Source organism: Erythrolamprus reginae, chromosome Z (genome assembly GCF_031021105.1).
Source record: "Erythrolamprus reginae isolate rEryReg1 chromosome Z, rEryReg1.hap1, whole genome shotgun sequence".
NCBI classification, from domain to species: Eukaryota; Metazoa; Chordata; class Lepidosauria; order Squamata; family Dipsadidae; genus Erythrolamprus; species Erythrolamprus reginae.
Window position 1 is genome coordinate 89,369,378 of NC_091963.1, and position 24,820 is coordinate 89,394,197.

General features: G+C 41.5%; 1 protein-coding gene across 3 annotated transcripts in view; it reads right to left on the reverse strand.

Annotated features, from left to right (window-relative positions):
• The window catches only part of TMEM245 (transmembrane protein 245), a 92,556-nt gene extending 70,586 nt beyond the window's left edge, over window positions 1-21,970 (reverse strand). Inside the window, exons 1-5 of one of the 3 annotated variants that reach the window (XM_070766879.1) lie at window positions 21,323-21,970; window positions 19,124-19,241; window positions 17,915-18,016; window positions 16,338-16,448; window positions 2,868-3,059 (exon numbers count right to left, since the gene is read on the reverse strand). In XM_070766879.1, coding sequence (XP_070622980.1) covers window positions 2,868-3,059; window positions 16,338-16,448; window positions 17,915-18,016; window positions 19,124-19,241; window positions 21,323-21,865 — 1,066 coding nt within the window. In that variant the 5' untranslated portion in view covers window positions 21,866-21,970. The remainder of the gene's footprint in view (window positions 1-2,867; window positions 3,060-16,337; window positions 16,449-17,914; window positions 18,017-19,123; window positions 19,242-21,322) is intronic. The other 2 variants (XM_070766878.1, XM_070766880.1) reach the window with 2 other exon arrangements.
• Between the last annotated feature and the right edge of the window lie 2,850 nt (window positions 21,971-24,820).

Consider the following 24,820-nt stretch of genomic DNA (forward strand, 5'->3'; position numbering starts at 1 on the left):
CGAAGGTGATATTCAATGTCGGGGGCGCACGGGCGGTTGCGCGCGCTCCCTATCTCCCTGCTAGCCCACTCGGAATATTCAAAATAAGAAAAACCTTTGCCGGCAAAGGCTTTTCTTATTTTGAATATTCCGAGTGGGCTAGCAGAGAGATAGGGAGCGCGCGCAACCGCCCGTGCGCCCCCGACATTGAGGACCTCCGCTGAGAAAAGCCTTTGCCGGCATTTCCTCTCGGCTTTTCTCAGCGGAGGTCTTCAATGTCGGGGGCGCACGGGCGGTTGCGCGCGCTCCCTATCTCCCTGCTAGCCCACTCGGAATATTCAAAATAAGAAAAACCTTTGCCGGCAAAGGCTTTTCTTATTTTGAATATTCCGAGTGGGCTAGCAGAGAGATAGGGAGCGCGCGCAACCGCCCGTGCGCCCCCGACATTGAAGACCTCCGCTGAGAAAAGCCTTTGCCGGCATTTCCTCTCGGCGTCAATGAGGCTCAGCGGCGGGCGGAGAGAGGGAAGGGGGGCAGCGGGGTCCCTCCTGGCCTTGGCGGGCCGCCCGACCCTCCCCACCTCCTGCAAACGCGGCGGGCGGCGGGGGAAGAGTGAGGAGCCGGTTCTGGCGGGCGCGGGGCTTGGCTGGCTGGCGGGGGGAGCGCTGCTGGTGGTGCGGAGGGGGCCAGGCAGCAGCTAGCCAGCCAGCCGGCGGGATGGCGCTTCCGAGTTCGCAGCCTCCCCCCCCCCTCCCTGCCTGCATCTTCGCTCCATAAGACGGGGCTGATTTTTCTTCCTACTTTGGGAGGAAAAAAACTGCGTCTTATGGAGCGAAAAATACGGTATGTTATATAAATAGTCCTGGAAACAAACTACAGAAAGGAGAGGCAGGGGAAAGCATTACTCTTTACAAAAACAGTAATGGAGGTTGTAATTTCATTTAATAATTCTCTTCATTGAACGCACTAGGTTGTGATCACAATGTAATAAATAACACACTTTATATAAAAATAGGCTTTCGACTGGGCTCTGCTTCCCATTCCTACCCCTGCACTTTTTAAATAATTAACATGGGTCCTAATAAATGGGTCTTTAAGAGTACAGCAATCCCTCATCTTTTGTGGGGGATATGTTCCAAGACCACCCGTGAAAAACAAATTTCCATGAAGTAGAGGAAATATATTTTTTAATCTATTTAACGAGTATTTGGACTTTTAAAACCCACCCTTTGCATTAAACTGTCAATCTACAATGTTTCTCAGCTGGAACTACAGTGATCCCCCGGTTATTGCGTCCCCGACCATTGCGAACAGGGTAATTCGCGATTTTTCAACCCGGAAGTCAAAATACCATCTACGCATGCGTGCCCTTTTTTTCTATGGGCACGCATGCGTAGATGGCAACCGGGAGATCAGCTGCTGGGCGGCTTCCCTGGGTCTTCCCCCTCTTGCTGGCATCAGCGAGGAGTTTCCCCACCGCCCATGCAAACTCCTCGCTGCCGCTCGCCCGCCCTTCGCCTGCCCACGCCGTTTGCTCCCCCTCTTGCTGGCGGGAGGGCGAGAAGCCCTCCCCAGCACCCGCTCGCCCGCCCTTCGCCACTCGCCCGCCCTTCGCCCTGGCCGCTTCTTCCCAGCGGAGAAATTCCAGCCCCCACCTGGTCCCGCCCGATCCTCCTCCCTGAGGCAGCTCGCCCTCCCATGGCCGCTTCCTCCACCCTCCATCGCAAGCCCTCGCCACGGCAGCCAACGTGCTTTTCGATCTTCAAGCCTGGCTCCTTTCGGCCCAGCATCCCGGGCCAAGCGGCTGCCTTCCGTGACTGAGCCTGGCTGGCCCGGAAGATCGTAGCGCGCGTTGGCTGCAGCGGCGAGCGAAGCCAAGCCGGCAGCAATGTCGCCGCCGCTGCAGCCAACGCGCGCTACGATCTTCCGGACTAGCCAGGCTCAGTGACGGAAGGCAGCCGCTTGGCCCGGGATGCTGGGCCGAGAGGAGCCGGGCTTGATCCGCTGAGCCTGGCTGGCCCGGAAGATCGTAGCGCGCGTTGGCTGCAGCGACGGCGACATTGCTGCCGGCTTGGCTTCGCTCGCTCGCCGCTGAGGAGCCGAAGATTGGGGGGCGGCGCGGCTCTTTTAAAACATCGCCGCCGACATGGGGGGCTTGCTAGCACCCCCCCAAACCCGGGTTGGGGGTTCGGGGGGGTGCTAGCGAGCCCCCCATGTCGGCGGCGACGTTTTTAAACAGCCGCGCCGCCCCCCAATCTTCGGCTCCTCGCTAGCGCTGCGGAAGTTTAAAACACCATCTGCACATGCGCAGATGGTGTTTTTACTTCCGCAGTGCTACTTCGCGAAAACCCGCTCGTTGCGGGGGGTCCTGGAACGGAACCCTCGCAACGAGCGGGGGATCACTGTACATGTTTCCTACCAGTTTCTTTAATAGAGTACAGTAGCACTGTAGAAGTTTATGAATTTTTTTAGGCGACCTTTGAAAATCCGTGAAGTAGCGAATCTGCGAAAGATGAACCACGAAGTAGCGAGGGATTACTGTATTAGAATTAAACTGAATATATCATCTGAAAATATAATAAACATGCTAGAGGTATTTTGTGTCCTGTTCCATATCAATTGACAAAGAGGTGTCATAGTAAGTATCTATACAGAAAAAACATCTTAACACATCTTAAATGTAGGATTATCTATTACGCAAGTCAGAGCAATAAGTTTCTGTGAATTGGACTCCCTAATTGGCTCTGACTAGATTTTATGATTCTGTATTTTTTTCTATTGCCTTAATTATACTCACAGTCGTTCGAAACTGGGCTGAGTTCATCTCAAAGACAGTATTTAGTTACCTGCCCAATCAAAATATAAATTGCAATATAAAAATGAATAACCTGCAAAAGGTAAGGGCAGCAATTGAATTATCCAGAAATTAAACCAAATTTGGACTATTACGATGCTCCATACAAGCAGAACAAAGTATATGTCACTGGCTTTCTTCTTTTTAGGAAATGCTGCAATCTCAGGTTTCTGTCTGCTCTTCTCAATGGATAATGCTGGTAATGGAACATCACTTTCTACAATTTCTAGGGAAAGAAAAACATAATTACAATAATAAATATTTATTTTATTTTATTTAATTTAAATTATTATATTTCTATGCCACCCAACTCCCAAAGGACTCTGGTTAGCTTACAACAGGATATAGAAAATACATTTAAAAACATCATAAAAGATTAAAAAACAGTTTAAAAACCATATACATACATATTATCCAGGCCAGACCTCGCAAATTGCGGGATCAATGGCCGCAAGCCTGACATAAAAGCCAGGTCTTCAATGTTTTTCGGAAGGCCAGTAAAGTGGGGGCAGTCCAGATCTCAAGGGATAATTGGTTCCAGAGAGTCAGGGCAGCCACAAAGAAGGCCCTTCCCCACAGGCCCACCAGCCAACATTGTTTAGCTGACGGGACTTGGAGAAGACCAACTCTGTGGGATCTTACTGGTCACAGGGAACTATGGAGAAGAGGGCAGTCTCAAAGATAACCTGGCCCTAAGCCATGTAGGGCTTTAAAGGTAATAACCAACACTTTGAATTGAGCCCGGAGACCAATAGGGAGCCAGTGCAGCTTGCGGAGGACTGGTGTAATGTGAGTGTGCCTAGGTGCACCAGCAACCACCTGCGCAGCTGCATTCTAGACCAATTGTAGTCTCTAAACACTCTTCAGGGGTAGCCCAATGTAGAGTGTGTTGCAATAATTCAATTGTGAGGTGATAAGGGTATGAGTGACTGTGAGGAGAGCCTCCTGATCCAAGTAGGATTGTAATTGGTGCACCAGCCAAACCAGTGCAAAAGTTCCCCTACCCAAAGCTGCTAAATGTTGGTCTAATCTTAGCTGTGGGTCTAGGAGGACACCCAGATTGCAGACCCATTCTGAGAGGGAAAATTTCTCCCCCACATCCCAGAGCCAAGGATGGGCAGTCAATACAGTCTTTAGGAGGCAATACCCATAGCCACTCAGTCTTGTCTTGTCTGGGTCAAGTCTGAGCTTGTTGACACCCATCCAGACCCTCAGAGCTTCCAGGAACCAGCATATCATGTCCATTGCTCCACTGAACTGATGTGGTGTGAAGATATACAACTAGGTATCATCAGCATACTGTTGATACCTCACCCCAAAACATTGGATGACTTCACCCAGTAGTTTTATGTAGATATTAAATATGAGGGGAGAGAGGACCAAGCCCTGAGGCACCCTGCAAACAAGGGGTTTAGAGGTCGACCTCTGTCCTCCCACCAACACTGACTGTGAACAACCAAAGAGATAGGAGGAAAACCACTGCAGCATAGTGCCTTTCAACCCCAGCTCCCCTAGTCATCCAGACGGATACCATGGTCAATGGTATTGAAAGCCGCTGAGAGGTCAAGTAGTACCAAGATAGAGGAATGACCCCTATCTCGGGCTCACCAGAGATCATCCATCAGCGTGACCAAAGTAGTTTCCATGCTATAGCCAGGTCCAGATAATCTGTTTCATCCAATGACCATAGGAGTTGAACTGCCACCACTGTCTCTACAACCTTTCCTACAAATGGAAGGGTGGAGACTGGATGAAAGTTCTTTTAATTCTTAGCCCTGCCAGGTCTCAGTTATGCATGCCAGATCAGCCTCCTCCTCCAGAATTAAGTCCTGAACAAGGGGGGCTTTCCTAACAGCAGACCTGGCATTAAGCAACAGCAGCCTAAGGCTAGGGCCCTGACATCCCAAGTCACCAGGTATACAAGAGGGGCCAGAACAAGTAATCGCTTTGAAACAGCAAATCCTAGTTCCCCGAAAGCGGCCTACCCGTTTCTCGCCATATCTACCTCTCCCAGTTATGACCGTAATACTCCGGCTCTCAAACACCCTAGAGATCCCCTCCCCCACATATATGGCCCTTCTCCTTCCCGGCAGGCCAGGCTCCCCACTCATACCAAGCTGAGGGTTATATCTGAGTCTCTGTCTGCTTCTATTTACACACTCAGCAGAAGGAGGTCATTATTGGACTTAGGGAAGTTAGGAGTATCGCTGAACGTAAAATACTTCTATTGTCATAACAGAGAACTAGCTTGGATACAGGTCATATGATGTAATCATTAATGGAATGCCCAATTTTGTGATCCTTTTTGATGTGTAATTAACAAATCACATAATCATTAAGCAAATTTGGCTTTCTCATTGATTTTACTTGTTGGAAGTCCCTTGGGAAAATCACAAATGGTGATCATATAATTTAGGAAGCTGCAAGTACCCACCAGTTGCCAAGTGTCTGGTTTTTTATGACCACAGTGGCACTGCAATGATCATAAGCAAGAGACCAGTGGTAATCCCTTGTTTCAACTTTGAATGGTCATACAATGGATGGTCATAAATCAAAGACTACTTGTAGTAATTAAGGCAACAGGGTAGTAACTAGAAGTCGATGATTCTAGTCCCATATTAGATACAAACCCACTGAGTGATGTTCAATCAATCACTTTCTGTCCTAAGAAGCAGCCAGTGATAAGTTATTTGTGAAAATTTGCCAATCTCTGGAGGAGACAGGAGTTTATTTTCTTGGACCTTGCGTGAGGTAAAAGTTTTTCTAGCCATTTCCTTCATATATATATCTCAAAGACTGGGAAGAAGAGAATAATCATGAAACCCAGCAAGAAACAACTCTGTTTTTCTGAAAATAAGACCTATCCCAAAAGTAAGTCCTAGCATATTTTTTACGCCTATGCCTAACATAAACCTTACTTCCAAAATAAGCCCTACTTAATACCCTGTGTAGCTGCTCAACCACCCATTCCATCTGGTTGCTTGCGATGCCAGAGCCACGAGGCAAGGAGGGTGGTGGTGGAACTGCCCTATATACTCCACTACCTTACCTCACGGCCCCTGAAGCCAGGCCAACCACATCCTGATACTTGCATCATGGTGGCAGCGCCAGCAGCCACGTGCAGCAGGAGCCCACATGACTGCCGGTCAACTTCCGGTACCATGGCTGGGAGGTGAGACAGATATCAGGACATAGATGGCCTCGCTATGGGGGCCCGAAGTAAACTAGGTGAGGCACATGGGTAGCTCCACCCACCTCCCCTTGAGGCCACAGCACTGATGAATTGCTTGGCCTCATGCTCCATTGTGGCTGCAAGCAAGCAGTAGTGGGCCTGCAGCCAGGCAAGGTCCTACTAGACAGGGCTACTGGTGCTATAGTGCTATTATTATTATTTATTAGATTTGTATGCCGCCCCTCTCTGAAGACTCGGTGCGGCTCATAACAATAACAACAATGTAACAAATCTAATACATTAAAAGAAGTCTAAATCTAATACATTAAAAGAAGTTATTTAAAACTATACAACACACTCATACCATACATAAATAATATAACCCAGGGACTCAGTTTCCTCATGCCTGACGACATAAGTGGGTCTTTAATAGCTTACGAAAGGCAAGGAGGGTAGGGGCAGTTCTAATCTCTGGGGGGAGTTGGTTCCAGAGGGCCAGGGCCGCCACAGAGAAGGCTCTTCCCCTGGGGCCCGCCAGACAGCATTGTTTTGTCAACAGGACCCGGAGAAGGCCAACTCTGTGGGGATCTAATTGGTCGCTGGGATTGTGCAGCAGAAGGCAGTTCCAAAGATGAAGGAGATGTCGAGGCGTACATAGCTTGGCTGCGGGGGCCCTGAAGTAAGCTGATGTGGGGCACATGGTGAAGCTCCATCCCCCCTGCCTTGCAGCATTCGCACTGATGCACCACAGCCTCCTGCCCCACTGTTAGCAATCAGAAGTGGGCCTCTCATACATGGGGGAAAAATAAGACACTCCCCAAAACATAGAAACATAGAAGATTGATAGCAGAAAAAGACCTCATTGTCCATCTAGTCTGCCCTTATACTATTTCCTGTATTTTATCTTAGGATGGATATATGTTTATCCCAGGCATGTTTAAATTCAGTTACTGTGACTTTACCAACCATGTCTGCTGGAAGTTTGTTCCAAGCATCTACTACTTTTTCAGTAAAATAATATTTTCTGACGTTACTTCTAATCTTTCCCCCAACTAACTTCAGATTGTCCTAAATCTTTCAATCTAGTCTTTCATTAAATCTTTCAAAATAAGTCCTAGTGCTGATCCAAAAGAAAATAAGACCCGATTTTATTCAGGGAAATATGGAAAGAAGCAGAAAATTTGAAGAAAAAGTAAAATGAACAGAAAACAGAAACCACTTAAAGCTCTAGGTTCAGATAATCTTATAAACCAATATTATAAATGCTTCAGTTCCTTCAGACACTAAAGCAGAGTCCTCAATCCCCAGTCTGCATATTGATACTGGTTTGCAGCATACCAGCACCCAGACCGTGCAAACAAGCGAAGGCCCATCCACAAGATGCAGGCAGCACACAAAACCATGTTTCTCTGGAAAAACCGCTCTACACAGAACCAGATCCTGGTGGGTTGAGGGAGGGGGGGCTGTACTAAGGGATGCAATGAATGGACCATTACAAGAAGCAAAAATGCCTCAAATCTGGAAAGGAACTACTATTGTATTATTACAAAAGTTAATATGTCTTCGGAATAAAAAAATATATAGATCAATTTCATTATTAAATAATGACTATAAATTATTGTGCAATTTTAGCAGAAAGATTGATACATTCATTAAAATTGATCTGGCTTTTGCCAAAAAGACAGCTAAGAGTCAGTGTGAGGACAGTTTTGAACATTGTTGAATACCTACAATATAATAGTGAGAAATAGGCAGCTTTTTAGATATTTTCTTTGGATGCAGATAGACTTTAACAACCCAAATTGGGGCTTTTATTTCTAAAGTTTTGGAAGGTATGGACTTTGGGAGAAATTTATTCAAGGGATCAGTTTATATGTCACAGCAAGAAAAGATTATTAATGGAGATTTATCCAAACCAATTTAAAAGGGTACAAGACAAGGATGCCCTTTATCTTCCCTGTTTATATTGGGTTTGGGAGTTTTAAATAGAGATATTAGGCAAGATGAGAAAATAGCAGCTATAAATATCAAGAAGAAAGTTTATAAATTGGGAGCATTTTCTGATGATTTAGTTATATTTTTGCAAAACCTGAAAACTAATATAGAATATTTGATCAATGGAGCTTTAGCAGGCTTTAAAATGAATAAACAAAACAATAATATTTTAAGAATATGACCTTTCAGAATTGTACAATATTGACTAAAAAGTTGAATTCTTCAGCCACTGGAGAGAAATATTAAAAACCCAGGCAATTTCCAGTGCTTTGTGTCTATTGAATCTTGGTCAATCTGGTATTGGTGGTTCAAAACAACAACAACCCTGCAACAAGCTGCCTCCTCAGTCTCACCTGAAGGCTCTAAACCAGGGGTGTCAAACTCAAGACCCATGGGTCAGATCTGCCCTGTGGGATGCTTAAATTCGGCCCATGGGGCTGGCCTGGAAATAGCAAACAACCAGCCCACAATGCCTCTGGAAGGCAAAACAAGGCGCGCACACACCCATTTTGGCCCATTTTGCAGAAGACATCCATTCTGTCTCCATGCCTCCCCCCCCCCAGCTGACCCGCAGAGAAGTACAATGCTGATCCAGCCCACAAAGAAATCCAGTTTGACATTTCTTCTCTAAACTAAAGCAAAAGATGGAGGGTAGTAAAAACTTAAATCATAAAAGGAAAAGCAAAGCAAACAGCCAGAATGGGAGCTCAAGAATTTGAAAAGAACTGCAAGAGATGCCAGTAAGAGGTGTTTAACATTTCAGTTGTTTTTGAACTAGGCACACAGAATATCAAAATGATAAAATCATAGGATTGAAGGCAACTTGGAGATAGTCTAGTCCAGTCCTTTGCTCTAAGACCATACCAAACAAATGGCTCTCCAAACTTTGCTTCAAAAAGCCTAGGAATGAAGCAACCACAACTTCAGGAGGCAGGCTGTTTCATTCATAATAGCTGTCACAGTTAGGAAATTAGTCATTATCTCTTTTTGTAAAGTTTCTACCAATCAGTTCTTGATTTATCTTTAGGTATTGCATAAAAGAAATACATACCTCCTTTCCCCTATGACAAACCTTTGAATATTAAAAAGGTTGCTGTTATGTCTCTTTTTAGCGTTCTCTTCAGGATAAACATACCATAATCAATTATTTTAACAACTCTTCATAGTATTTAGCTTCCATATCATCTTTGCTGCTCTTCTCTGTACTTTTTCTAGTTCCTCAGCATTTTTTGTTGTATGGTGGCAACTAAATATCTGTATTCCAGGTACAGTCTGAGCAATACAGCTTGGAGCAGAATTACATTTCTTCTGATCTATTGATGCACCCTAGCATTGCATTGTCACGCTGTGGGTTGACAGCCTCCAAAGACATTAAGAAACATCCTGTAGTTAAATGGTTAACTCTGTTTGTTAATGTAGTTCCTCCCTCTCTATGATGTAACAGTGCTTTGCTCACTTCCTTTCTTACGCAGGAAGAGAAGCTGTAGCCATATTCTCTTCTTCTTACTTGCTAAGATGTAAGGCATGTTTTTATGCCGCTCCGGCAAAAATACTTTTTTTACTTTTTACAATAAAAGTTAACTTCATTTTAATAATGAATGCTTGTAGCTTTAATTCCTCGACCTCCGGAAAGCCTCACTTCAGTTCTAACAGGCTGAGTTCTCTCAGTGGGATCCTCTTTCCGTCATGGTAGCATTGGGCGGTTGCCCGATTAAAGCAACAAGCGCTTCCTCACGGTAAGCACTTACTGGGCGTACCCTGATGCCGGCTAAAAGGAGAAAGAATCCTCTCTTCTCCCAGAGCTTCATAGATGAAATTTCAGAAGGACAACTAGCTGACCTCAAATCCCTCATCCATACTTCGGAAGAGAAGAGAAACTTCATCATGTCTCAGCAGCGTATGCTGGAAGCCTCTGAAGCCGGTGATTCTCATCAAACCGTAAGTCATCTCACTTATATGATTGAGAAGGGGGATGAAGAAGTAAAATCAATTATGGGGGTCCCCATAGAATCTACTTCTACCCAGCAAAGTGAGGAAGAGGGGGAGGATGAAACTCATGTCCCCTCCCAAAGCCTTAGCTTCCAGTCATCAAGTCTTCCGTTAAAAGCAAACGCTAAAACAAAGCATCTTGATGATCAAGTTTCCCAAACTTCCAACAGAAGCAGGCAAACTCCCTCAAATCTGGAGAGAATAGAGGGAATGATTGAAAAGCTTCAGAGTGAGATCTGTGATTTAGAATCATTCTGTATTCATCTTGATAATCAACCTGGAGGGAAAACTATGCAGCAACAAGAATCATATGTATGTTATTTGCAACAAGTAACAGAATCTAGAAAGGAATTGAGAGATTTAAAGAAATTGCAGTTTAAACTGTTAACTGATCAAATGGAATGTGTTTCCCTTGCAAACCGCGAGCATGCGCAAACCAAAAAAGCTGATAGCGATGGAATTCTTTTGTCCTGTTCAGTTCAAAGCGGTCATGCGCAGTTTGGTCAAGACACATCTGCAATTCCTATGTGTGACCCAATTCAAACTGGGCATGCGTCCATTGTCTCTCATTATTTCCCTGCTGCATTCCAATCAGAAAGTTCATTGCTAGGAGCTGAAAAAAGGAGGGGGGTCGAAATGCCCACAGCAGCTGCAGACAGTGCAGCAGCGGCCTCTAGTGGATGGTATGGCCAAAAATCAAAGCCATTTCCTGAAACAAAAGCCTATTCACATGAGATGTTTAATACTTACGATGTTAAACCAAGATTCTCACAGGCATTCCAGGCTGCACAAATGCAACGGGACGGACCTCCTCAAGTTCCAGCAACCTCTGTATCACAACAGAGACCACCAGTCCTGTCTCCTCATCTGCCACAGCCAGCCCAGCCTTCTCAACCTCCAGTCTTGCCACTGGGTGTTGTGCCTCAAGCGCAACAGCCACCTGCAGCAATGCCTGCTGCATCTACAAGGCAAGCCATCACCTCATCAATCCTGAAAGGTGAGTCCATGTTGAAGGGGCACAACTATAGAATTTGGGCACAACTATAGAATTTGGCTCCATAAGATGAGATTGCTCTTACTGGCACATCAGATGGACCAGATCGCTCTGAATCCACCAGTAAGGCGTTGGACTGAAGAAGAAAGAGAGGCTGACATAAAAGCCACGCTTCTTATTCTTATGTCTATCGACTCAGACCTATCACCCAGGTATTCACCTGACATTACTTCTGCTGAGTTGTTAGAGTCACTTGATGGACTGTTCAGGCCAGTTTCAGAAGAAGGCAACTTCCTTCTGTTATCCCAATTCCATAGTGCCAAACTTAAGTCTGGGGATGAAATTGCTCCACACTTGTCCAAGACGTTATCAATGCATAAGGACTTAGAGGAGAGAGGGTACAACATGGACTTCTTGCAAGTCAATGCTGCCATCATAAATTCCCTTGGCCCTGAATGGAAGGAGGCAGTTTTCAGATTTAGCAGCTTCCCATTGGCCCATAGAACAACACAGAGACTCTGTAACATGCTAATTGAAGAAGAAGGTTTGCTGCACACTAGGCTTAGACCAATGTCAGCTACATACAAACCTACCTTGGCCAAGAGCGGTCAACAGAAAAGTAGCACACCGAGACACACACGCCAGAAGCAGTCTAAGAAAGATGACACTCAGAAATCTAGCGATTTGCAAAGTGTTCAATCTGGTGAATCTGATTCTCCCACATATCCAACTCAACCCAAGGGGGTGCAAAAGAAAGGATCCAGAGGAAAGAGTTCTGGAGGTGCCAAGTCAACTCCTAAAGACTCCAAAGGTGAGAAACGTATTTATGTTAACACTCTCCTCCTCAACACTGTTCCTGACAAGAGTCCACAGTACGACATACGTCACTTATGGACACTCGACAGCGGAGCAGCCGTGCACATCGCATACCAGAAGGGATTCTTCACTGAGCTCCACCAGACAGATGTCAAAGAGGTGATTAGAGTTGCAGAATACCTCTGCAGAGTGGAAGGAGAAGGAACTGTCTACGTCAAAGAGCTGGACAGACACATCTCATGTGTTTTCTACGTTCCAAGTGCCAAGAACAACATTCTCAGCGTGTATCTCCTGAATGAAGAATTAGGGACTGTAGTAACCCATGAACTTTCAGAAGCTTACATTATGAAGGATGGCAAAATCCTTGCCACTGGCATTCCTAATAGAGGTGTTTACTAATTAAAACCTAAACCTCCACCTAAGGGTGATGTAAGTATAAAAGTTCCAAAGGGCGAAAGCACAGGTCCAGAGAGAAAACCTGTTGCAACTATAGATTCAGAGGCTCCTAAAGCCAATGAAGTCTCCGAGGTTCCTAATGCTGTTTCTAATGTTAAACCTGTATTAACAAACAAATCTTTTCATTCCATGTGTGTTCACAGATGGCACCGTCACTTGGGCCATGCATCCTATCCAGTTTTAGCTAAGATGCCTGAGTTTGTGAATGGTTTCAAAGTTGATGGTGACTGCAAAGTTCATCTGGACTGTAAAGTGTGTAATTCAGCCAAATCTTGTGCGGCTCCTGTCGCAAAGTTTGCTCTTCGATTGTCCACACGCATTTTTGAATTGGTCCATACCGACGTTGTCGGTCCATTTCGGCCTACTAAAGGTAACAGTAAGTATTTCTTAACTATTGTTGACAGTTACTCACGTTACGGTTTTGTCTTTCTGATGAAACAGAAATCTGAGGCGTTTCAGGTCTTTAAAGACTTTGCTGCAGAGGTACTTACTCAATACGATGTCTGGATCAAGCGAATTCAAAGTGACCGTGGAGGAGAATTTATGTCCCAGCAGTTCCATGGATGGATGAAAAGGAATGGAATCCGTCAACCTCAGCACCCTCAACTCCTGCGCAGAATGGTGTTTCTGAGAGAAGGAACGGTATTTTTCAGACAATGTTCCGTTGTCTCCTTGAGGATGCAGGCATAGACTTTTCATATTGGGGCGAAGCATTAAGGTATGCTAATTACATTGTTAACAGAACATGGAGTAGCGCTATACAAGAGACTCCTTATTACTTGCTTCATGCTAAGAAGCCTGATGTTCAAAACATCCACATTTTTGGTTGTTATGCCACTGTTAACATTCCACTTGACCAAAGAAGAAAAGGAGGTCCTGTGTCAGAAAGAATGAGATTCATCGGCTTTGATGAAAGCTCTAAGTACTACAAATTTGCTGACACTTACCATAGAGCTGTTGTTTCCAATTCAGCCAAATTTGAGGAAGACACTAATTGGTCCAGTATACATAGTAATGATACTTCAGTTTATTTTCCTAAGGATGACACAGATGGTATGGCGAAACCTGATTCTCAGGCAGCTGTTCCAGATGATCCTGATGTTCCAGATGATGAACAGTCTTCAACAGTCGCAAAGGAAATCCCTGACGATGAACTTGGAGATGGAGATGATGATGAACAATGGACCAAGGTTCCAAGGCGTTCAAAGAGAACTACCAAAGGAACTCCTCCAAAGAGATTTGCACAGCAAGTATCTCAATCTCCTTTTTCTTTCATGTGTAACAATCTTACACTTCCACCTGAACATTTTCATCAGATTAAACTTTTGCCTGAATCTGAACAAGAAAAGTGGTATGAGGCTATGGAACGTGAACTGGACTGTTTAAAGAAACTTAAGGTGTTCCAACAGGTGGAGCCTCCAACAGACAAGAAAGTCATTGGCACACGTTGGGTGTATAGAGTCAAACAAAAACCTAATGAAGGAAAGCTGTACAAAGCTAGACTCGTAGCTCAAGGATTTTCTCAAATTTATCCAGATGACTACACTGATATTTTCACCCACAGTCAGAAATGAAAGTGTCAAAATTGCCCTGATCACTGCTATTGCTTTGAACTTAGAGGTTTTTCAGTTCGATGTAGAGACTGCCTATTTGAACGCTGATCTGAATGATCTACGTCAAGAATGCTCCCGGGTTCCAGGAGCGAGAAGGTGATGTCTGGTACCTGCACAAATCTCTTTATGGCCTGAAACAGAGCGCCCTCATGTGGTATCGCTGCCTCATTCAAAAGCTAAATTTAATGGGCTTTATTAAGTCCATCTCAGATGATTGCGTGTTCACAAAAGGGCAAGGTAAGACTTATGAAATTGTTCTTGTTTATGTTGATGATATTGTTTACATTGGTCCCAATGAATGCATGAGTGAAACTTTTGCTAAGGGTCTTGAGAAACATTTCACTTTAAAGAGCCTAGGGCATATTAATGATTATCTAGGTGTTCAGATTGAGAAAACTGAGAAGGGGTTCTCTCTTTCACAAGAAAGCAAGGTTGACCAGCTTTTGCAGAATTGTAATATGTCTGATGCGAACACTTGTTGTTCTCCTATGCAGACTGATTTTTACAGGTTAGCCCGAGAAGAACATCCTAAGTTTGAGAACCAAACGCTGTATCGGTCAGTGATTGGATCGCTATTGTACATCAGCAGTTGGACAAGACCTGACATTTCACTGAGTGTGAATCTACTGTCCAGATACGTTGGCAAGGCAACTACGTTTCATTGGTCTTGCATAAAGAGACTGTTGAGATACATGAAGCTTACAAAGGACATGAAGTTGTTCCTTGAGCTGAAACATGATAAGTACCCTGAAGTGATTTGCTACGCAGATGCTGACTGGGCAGGTGATGTAGAAACACAAAAAAGTACTTCTGGTTTCATACTGTTTTTAAATGGTTGTCCTATTTTTTGGAAAGTTAGGAAGCAGAAGTTTATTTCTTGCTCTTCAACTGAGGCTGAATATGCTTGTGTTTCTGACTGCTGTAATGCATTAACCTCTGTTTCTGCTCTCATTGATAGTATTTGGGAATGTCCAAAAAAACCAATTGTTATCATGGAAGATAATGTTTCAGTTACATACATTGCTGAAGCTGAATGTGTTGGAGCTCGTTCACGGCACATTGACATCTGGTATAGAAATACCAGAGAGAGTGTGAAAGCAGGATTCGTGAAAATACAGTATGTGCCTACTACTGAGCAGATCGCTGACTTGCTGAATAAGCCGTTGCCAGCTGATCAACATGAATACCTCTCCAACAAAATGTGCCTTAAGTGAACCGATGTCTTGATGTCCCTCATGTCTCTGATGACTGCCAAAGAAGGGGTGTCACGCTGTGGGTTGACAGCCTCCAAAGACATTAAGAAACATCCTGTAGTTAAATGGTTAACTCTGTTTGTTAATGTAGCTCCTCCCTCTCTATGATGTAACAGTGCTTTGCTCACTTCCTTTCTTACGCAGGAAGAGAAGCTGTAGCCATATTCTCTTCTTCTTACTTGCTAAGATGTAAGACATGTTTTTATGCCGCTCCGGCAAAAATACTTTTTTTACTTTTTACAATAAAAGTTAACTTCATTTAATAATGAATAATGAATGCTTGTAGCTTTAATTCCTCGACCTCCGGAAAGCCTCACTTCAGTTCTAACAGGCTGAGTTCTCTCAGTGGGATCCTCTTTCCGTCATGCATTTTATTTTAACACTGCGCACAGTGCAGGCCCTTGCTTAATCTGTGATCTACCAGGACACCAAAATCTTTTCACAAATATTGCTAAACTACCACTTACCTAGTACCTGTACATAATGTTTTCATACCAAACTACACAATCCTACGCATCTCAAAATTAAATTACATTTTGTTGGAAAAGGATCAGTGTTGAAACTGATCAGAATGTTTTTTTTTATCTTGAACTTGTTTTCTGAATTATAAGTATCCCGACATGACACAAATATGACCTTGGTTTTGTGTGGGCTCTTGGAAACCAATCAAGTCTCCATAAAAACAATGATTGTGTACACCCAATGTTAGGATTACCCCAGTTACTGTATTTTGAATCAACTGTAGTTTTCAAATACATTTTAATGGCAACATAGGTAGAGGTAAAGGTTAGCGATAAGGGTAGTGGTAAGGGATTAAGTTACTGTTGCCTAATTGTAATGAAAATGACAGATAAAAATGTGCAGGCAACTACTGTAACAGTTTTTTCTAGCTTCCTAAATTAGGCCAGATAAATTCAGAATTGAAGAGTGTTTTGTAATTTACACTATACATTTCAGTTTTTTATATATCTTTAATGCTATTTTAATTTTTCTTACAATCACCATTAAAGTTTATTTTAAAAGTGAATAAAATATATTCTGAAGCATCTATATCTCCTAAGTTAGTTTAATTTCAACAACTATTTTAAATCCACCAACTTTCAGACCAAGAAAGAAAAATGTAGAAATTAAAGGGCACAAATTAATATAAGCAATCCTTACAAGGTGATTAATTATAATATTTGGATATTTTTACAGTCATTGGAATTAAAGTCACCTGAAGTTTGTAATGCATTATCTTCATTACTTGATTCATAACATGAATCTGAAATTACTGTCGTGACCGCAGATGCTGCAATGGAAATTACTTGACCAAAAACTTGAGCCTCTGAATTAAAGAAATAAAACAAATGAAAATAAAACATATATTTTAATAATTTAATTCTCTAGCTTCTTTACAGTAAATTTATAATTTATAATTCAAATAATATAGAAATACATATATGAAATATTTAATAGTACAATGCAGGTAGTCCTCAGCTTATTTAGTGACTAATCAAAGTTACAACAGCACTGAAAAAGTGACTTATGACCATTTTTCACACTTGCAATCTTTGTAGCATGTCTATGATCATGTGATCAAAAGTCAGATTCTTGGCAATTGGTTCAATCATATGACCATTGCTATGTCCCAAGGTCATGCGATCACATTTTGCAACCTTTTGATAAGCAAATTCAATGGGGAAGCCAGATTTACTAAATTATCAACTGCAATGATTGTTAACAACTTAACCACTGCGGCAAGAAAGATCATAAAATGGGGCAAAACGTTATTACTTTATTACTAACAAAAACTTTGGGCTCAATTATGATCATAAGTCAAGGACTACCTGTACTTCAAAAAATTTGAAATAGATTTTAAAATCATATACCAAATCCAACTTATTAAAATGAAATGCTTTCTCCATTCTGAAAGAATGGCAATACCAGCAACCTTTCCCCCACCACAATTATCAAAAAAATATCAAAAGTCTCGCTGACATGTATTGCCTACTACTCAAGTTCAAAACTATAGTTCTATGTACTATATCTCTCTCATAGTAATGCCCTGGCTGATTCAATCTGGCAAAGTAGCACCTTCCAGGCTTCTCCAGTTAAATAATATTCTCTACTGAACCTTTAATATGCCTTCTAAACAATAGTGCATTCTGTAAGCGATTTCCTCTGAGATCTCAGAGCTCTCATTTCTGATGTTTCAAGGGGCTTTGAAGACATAGCTCTTTGCCTAAGTTTTTGGCAAAGATGAGTGAAGGCCCCTTTAGCCTATGTGGCAGTCTAGTGGTACCTCGGTACTCATTAATTGTGCAACAGGTTCTAAAAATGACAAGTACCAAATAAAACATCTGACCCTTTTTAGCCAGGAAGAAATTCCTATCTGTTAGTGATCTTCCCAGCATTGCTGGCTTCCTGTTTACCCTCTACCCCCACTTCCTTTTGTAGAGACTTTTCTGGCTTAGCCAATTTCCTATCCATTCTCCATGGCCATCACTCTCTTCCTATAGCATTTAGTTGAGTACCTAACAAATAAGTACCAGGACAACATTTTTTCATCAAAATGTTTTGAGTATAAATTCAATGAGTTTTGAAGGATCTGAATACCAATTTTGTTCCCCATCAGTTTCATTGTTTATTTCTAATAAATATTTAACTATATTAACTATTTTTTTTAGTTTATAATTTTTTAAAATCTGTAATCATCTAGAATCTTTGGGAATTGGGCACTGCATAAATTTAAATGGGCTCACTACAGATAATAATTCTATTCCGTTCTTTTAAAAAGTAATTAATTTTTACCTTGAGGCTCTTTTCCATTTGATTGTTCATGAAGCAAGCCTACTGTCATTAAGACAATTATAAGTATAACAATTGGAATTCTCCAAGATCCTGCTGCAGAAGCTGGAAAAAAGTATGTATGTTTTAATATATCCACATTTTTTAGGTAGATATTATCAAAGACAATGATAATAATACCATTAGCCAAGATATTATAGTCATAAAAATCATAGGATCTTAACAACAATTTATGAAAAAGCATTTCCTATACTTTGAATTAAGTCTGAATATAATCCGATATGTTATATTCAAAATTAATACAAAATGTAGAAAAATGCTACCTAACTTTCTGTTTACAACCAGTTTGTTCTAGTAGCTGAGGCATCAAGCTTGGAAGATGGTGAATCTTACAGGCACAAAACCTGATGGATAACCTTGAATCAATCACTTTCTCTAAGCACTAGAGAAGAAACAATATTAAAACACCCTTGAAAAATCTTGCCAAGAAAACTGCAGAAACCTGCCCAGGAAGGTACTGTGTTTTCCTGAAAATAAAACCATGTCTTATATTTTTTTGAAACCTGAAATAAGTGCTTGGTCTTATTGCCATGCATTCAAAAGCCTGAGTGGACCTATCAGGGAATGTCTTATTTGTGGGGAAACAGGGTACCAGGAGTGAAAAACCTGACTACATGGCAGGTACTGATTTCACAGTGTACCAACCCCTTAAAATTGCAAAATTGGGACCTCGTATTTCAGTCTTGCCCTCTCCAAAACATCATGTTTACAGCCAGGCAGTGTACAAAGTTAAAGTTTAGCCTTGAGGTTGAAAAAAGTTATCCACAAATTTACAACAATGTATGTGTATAAGAAAGAAATGCAGTAAGCATGTTCTCATATTACAAATAGAACATTATGTAAATAACTGTTTCATTCATATATAATGCTAAGCCATGAGTTATAGTTTCCAAACCCAATGGATAAAAGGTGAGTGTTAAATCAATTATTTTATCATGATGTCTGAACCCATATATCATTATAAAAATGAGAACCTTCAGATGTTAGAAATTACACATATTCAATCAATTCTTATCTTCCTTTCATGCCAAAAATATATTAAAACATACTAAATAATAATCATCTACTATGGTTAACATACTTTTCTATCAATCTTTCTAATTTCTAAAATCTACGGAAAAACCTCATACTATGTAACATGTATTCACTCACCCAAATGAAATAGCAGCACAATCCAGAGGGGAACTGAGATTGCTCTCAAGTAACGCTCGGTGCTCTGGTTCCATTTAAATAACACAGTCAACAGGTAGCCTGCTATCAAGGTCCATATCTGAACATTAAAAAGGAGTTGGAATTTGAGTATAAATTTCTAACAGAATATTACATTAAATTCAATTTACCAGGACTGTACACTAGAAACCCATAAACTGGATTCAAGTGGCATATTCCTCGGAGTTATATCACTGTTTCATCTTTATATCCTACATTGGAAAAACTTTTTTTTCCATTTTAAATGACAGTTATTAATTAAATAATGTTCCATGATTATAGTCTTGCTTTTGTAAGTAGATGTTCAATATTTAATATTTATAAAATCATAGAAATTGAAACAAAGAGATGCAAGGAGGTAAAAGTTAACATTGGGGATGTACAATCATAGAATCATAGCCTAGAAGGGATATTGGAGGTCGTCTAGTCAATCCTCTGTCTAGGGCAGGAGACCTAATTCCATTCTGAATAAATTGTTGTTCAACCTCTTCTTGAAAATCTCCAGTGATGGCGTAACCACAACTTCCAGAGGCAACCTGTCCCATTGATTAATTGTTCTCACTGTCAGGAAATTTATTCTTAATTCCAGATTGGCTCTTCTTCTGATAAATTTCATATGTTGCTTTTTGTCCTGCCCTCTGATACTTTTGGAGAATAAATTTACTTGCTCTTCCCCATGATAGCCTTTCAAGTATTGGAAGATGACTATCATGTCAATCCATAAACTAAAGGTGTGAATTTTAGCATCTTCATAGAATCAAGAATAAATATGGTAAAAATAAATGTCTCTAAACTTTCTGTTTGAACAATAAGCAAATAGAAATGCTGCATCTATACAGACACTTATGCTACCATCTCTCAACTCACATCTCCAATCTGTAACAGAATATGTTTATTTCAATCAGAATAGAGCTGGAAGAAACCTTGGAGATCTTCTAATCCAGTGGTGGTGAACCTTTTCTTCCTCAGGTGCTAAGAGTGTGTGTGTGCGCTATCACACATGCTCGAGTGCCCACACCCATAATTCAGTGACTGGGGAAGGCGAAAACAGCTTCCCCCACCCCATGGAGGACTTCTGGAGGCCGGAAACAGCCTGATTCCCAACTTCTTGTGGACCCAGTAGGTTTGTGTTTCACCCTCCCCAGGCTCCAAAGGCTTCCCTGGAGCCAGGGGAGAGTAAAAACGCCCTCCCTGTCTCTCTGGAGGCTCTCTGGAAGCCAAAAACATCTCCCAGGGCCTCTATGTGAGCCAAAAATCAACTGGCCAGCATACACATGCACATTGGAGCTGAGCTGTGGCAATGGCTTGCGTACCAGCAGAAATGGCTCCTGTAGCACCCATGCTATAGGTTCGCCATCACTGTTCTAATCCAACACTTGCTCAAGTTTGGCTGAATACAAGACAAGCATTTGGTATTAAAACAGCTGGTGTCCATTTTTCTAGTTCAAGGTCTATTACCTTCCCAGAAACCTATTAGGATGAAATCTATTACAATATTCTTTAACCCTGAACATCTAGTCTGAAAATATAAGTACTGTATTGTTATAAAAAGAGGATGCATTAAAGAAAACATTAGAATTAGTTAAAATAATAATTAGAAACAGCATTGTTGTACTATATTTATATTTGTTACCATCATGTTTTCAATCAAAAATCTTTTTAAAAAACAGTAATATATAACTTTTCTGTAACCCATTTCATTCTTTCTATGATGTTTCTAACTTAATTTATTACATATATAAGAAGAAATTATTTAAATAAAACAATATTTATTTTCAACTCTTCTTTCCTAAAGAACTGTCATGCAGCTCTCGTTACAAGAAGCATTGCCATTTTTTATTCCTTTCAGTTCAATGATTCTGAAGTTTAGCGGACAGATTAGGGGTAGCCTTAGTTCAAATTGCACTGTGATGCAATTCAAGGTTTGAGGCTGCTGGTTGAACTCGTTCTTTCAAACGCCTTCACGCTTGCGTCCGAGTGCACCTATATATTTCTTGTCCGGAAATTTACTCGTAATACTAACTCACGTGCGCTGCACTGACCAGTAGGCTGGGCCAGACATGATGGTTGGCTAATGTGCAACTCGGTGTAGGGAACAAATCCACCTATGCCACTACTTCCAAGACATTGAGTATAACTTACCCAACGGCTACTGAAATAGTCTAGTCCTCGGCAAATGAGGTTGGCGAAATACTCAAGAGCGAGCTGGACTCCCAAGGAAGTACCGACGCAGTATAGCCCATATAAAACAGGACTTCCTGCACTCAGAAGGAGAAGAAGCCGACGGCGCCGCACGATCTCATTACCCAAGGTTTCGGCAGCCGTATTAGCAAAAGACAGCGGCAATAAGAAAGTAGCCAAAAATATTGGTGTATTGGAATGGCGGAGGCGACGCAGCCAGCGACGGCCAAATGCCGTGAGGGAATTCTTGAAGGGGTGCAAAAAGGTGCCGCACAGGACAGCCCACAGGAGCGGGCGCAGAAACGCCTCGAGGATAAAATAAATGAGTACCCCCACCCCACAGCAGAGTCCCACCAGAACCAGAGCTCCAGTGTTGTAGAAGGCCTGGCGCAACGGTTTCTCCAGGCGTGGCAACTGCAGAGGAGGCGGCGGTGGATAACGCTGAGGATCCAGCTCAGGTTCTGATAACGGACTTAAAGAACCGTCACGCTTATATTTAGCCATATCGCTAAACCAACGCGTTAATATTATTGATGTTTCCTACATCTCACCATACCCGCTTTAAAAAAAGAAAGAAAACTACTGCTCCAACCGCAGAAAAGCAAGGATGCCGCACTGAATCCTGGGGAATGCAGTTCCCTGAGACATCCAGTAGGCACTAATGTTCTGGGAACGCGGCTCATTTGGCATTTGACTTGAACAAGAGCCTGAAATGTGGGTAGCTGCTATCTGCCATGTATTATACATATTTCATATGTCTGTTTTATTTTTAAAAAACTAACGGGCAGCATTATTTTTATTTTTCTGCTGAAGATTGACAGAATTCTGACCATTTTTGTGGATATTTTATCCAACTGATAAAGCAGGGTTTTTTTGTCATAAAATTGTATTTTATTCGGTATGATTTGTTGTTATAATTATTATTATCATCGTTGTTATTATCATACGTTGTTATCCTGGACATCCAGAGGTAAGTATAAAATATAAGACATGGTATTAGTAATTTTCAGCTAATGCACAGAAACTCAATTAGAATAGAGCTGAGACCCTATATCATTTCAGATTCAAGTGAAACTTGAAAAATTAGAATATTGTGCAAACGTTCATTTATTTCAGTAATGCAACTTAAAATGTGAAACTTAATATATGAGATATTTATAACATGCAAAGCAAGCTAGTTCAAGCCGTGAATTGTCATAATTGTGGTGATTATGGGGTACATCTTATGAAAATCCCAAATCCCTCATCTCAGAAAATTAGAATATTACATGCAGTCAATAAAAAAGTATTGTACATAGAACAATATTGGATTTCTGACAAGTAGAAGCATGCATATGTACTCTGCTTCATTTGGGCCCCTTTTGCAGAAATAACTGCCTCAATGCGGCATGGCATGGAGGCTATTAGCATGTGGCACTGCTGAGGTGTTATGGATGCTTCAATAGTGGCCTTCAGCTCTTCTGCATTGTTTTGTGTCATGTCTCCCATCTTTCTGTTGACAATGCCCCATAATATTAGTAACTAATATCAATCATCCAAAAAGTTGCAAAAGTTTTTTTTTTCTAATGTTGACATCCAGGTACATACTTTTCTTTTAATTAAATTCCCTCCTTAATGTTCCTTCAAAAAGTACAACACCAATTATATTTCTAACTTATTAACCATTATGCCAAAGTGCTTCCTTCTTTCTTTATACATTTTTCTATAAACCAAGAAAACCTTGTATAGCCAATCAGATGTTAACAAAAGAAAATTAAAAACAAAACATATACAAATTTCAGACCTCTTCCCCCATCTAAATAGTACATTTACCTAATCCAAAATTTAAAAAATATTTCAGCCTATCTAACATTTAGCCAATTAATGCTTATCTACATTTCTTACTGAATTATTAATCTTAAATCAGTTAATTTGAGAAAAGGAAAAAAGGAAAAAAATTCTAAATATTCTCTATTTTTAATCACTTAAAATCATTAATACCATTAATCTCCCCAACAATTCTAAATTCAATTCCATTTATGCATTAATCCAAATCAGTATCACCTACTACATATCGTATTATAATGAATACTTCTAACTTTATTAAAACAGATCAGCAATTCTTAAATTCATATAGCTAAATAGAAAAAATAATTACAGCTTTTAAAAAAGAGCAAACAAAACAATACTCCAAGCTTAATCAACCCTTCTCAAACTCCATTTTTTAAAATCTAAGTAGAACTTTGAACCATACCCTTTTCTTTTTTTTCTTTTTTTGTATCCCCTTTTAATCCCCTTTTCCATTTTATTCTTTTCTTCCTTCTAGGAAGGAAGGACTTTGTTAGAAAAATAAAGGCGTTATTGGATCAAACTTTGGACACTTGACAATATACCGTGTTTCCCCGATAGTAAGACAGCATCTTACTTTCTTTTTATCCCCAAAAGCCCCCCTACGTCTTACTTTCGGGGTATGTCTTATATTGGAAAAAAATTGTCGAATTTTTTGTTTTAACCATAAAATTAACATTTATTAACAACCTGAACAGTATTGTATTCACCACTGTCTCTTTCCTTTCTCTCATTCCCTCTTTCTCTCTATCCTTTCTATCTCTCACTCTTTCCTTCTCTCCCTCCCTTTCTCTCTCTTTCCTTTCTCTCATTCCCTCTTTCTCTCTATCCTTTCTATCTCTCACTCTTTCCTTCTCTCCCTCCCTTTCTCTCTCTTTCCTTTCTCTCATTCCCTCTTTCTCTCTATCCTTTCTATCTCTCACTCTTTCCTTCTCTCCCTCCCTTTCTCTTTCCTTTCTCTCATTCCCTCTTTCTATCCTTTCTATCTCTCACTCTTTCCTTCTCTCCCTCCCTTTCTCTCTCTTTCCTTTCTCTCATTCCCTCTTTCTATCCTTTCTATCTCTCACTCTTTCTTTCTCTCCCTCCCTTTCTGTCTCTTTCCTTTCTCTCATTCCCTCTTTCTCTCTATCCTTTCTATCTCTCATTCTTTCCTTCTCTCCCTCCCTTTCTCTCTCTTTCCTTTCTCTCACTCCCTCTTTCTCTCTATCCTTTCTATCTCTCACTCTTTCCTTCTCTCCCTCCCTTTCTCTCTCTTTCCTTTCTCTCATTCCCTCTTTCTCTCTATCCTTTCTATCTCTCACTCTTTCTTTCTCTCCCTCCCTTTCTCTCTCTTTCCTTTCTCTCATTCTCTCTTTGTCTCCTGGGGCTGACTGTGCCTGCCCTGCACCCCCCACCGCGGAAAGCATTTGGCATCGGCACCCCCCCCTCCACGAGCAGCAAAAGCCTAAGCGTCGGAGCCGAAAGGCAAACAGCGCACCCCGCCGCTTAGGCTTTTGCTGCTCCTGGAGCGGGGGGGAGGATTTTCTCCTCCCCGCCCCCGGCAGCCAAATGGCGCTGAGGCTTTCAGCATCGGCACCCACCCCTCCAGAAGCAGCAAAAGCCTAAGTGACTGGGCACGCTGTTTGCCTTTCG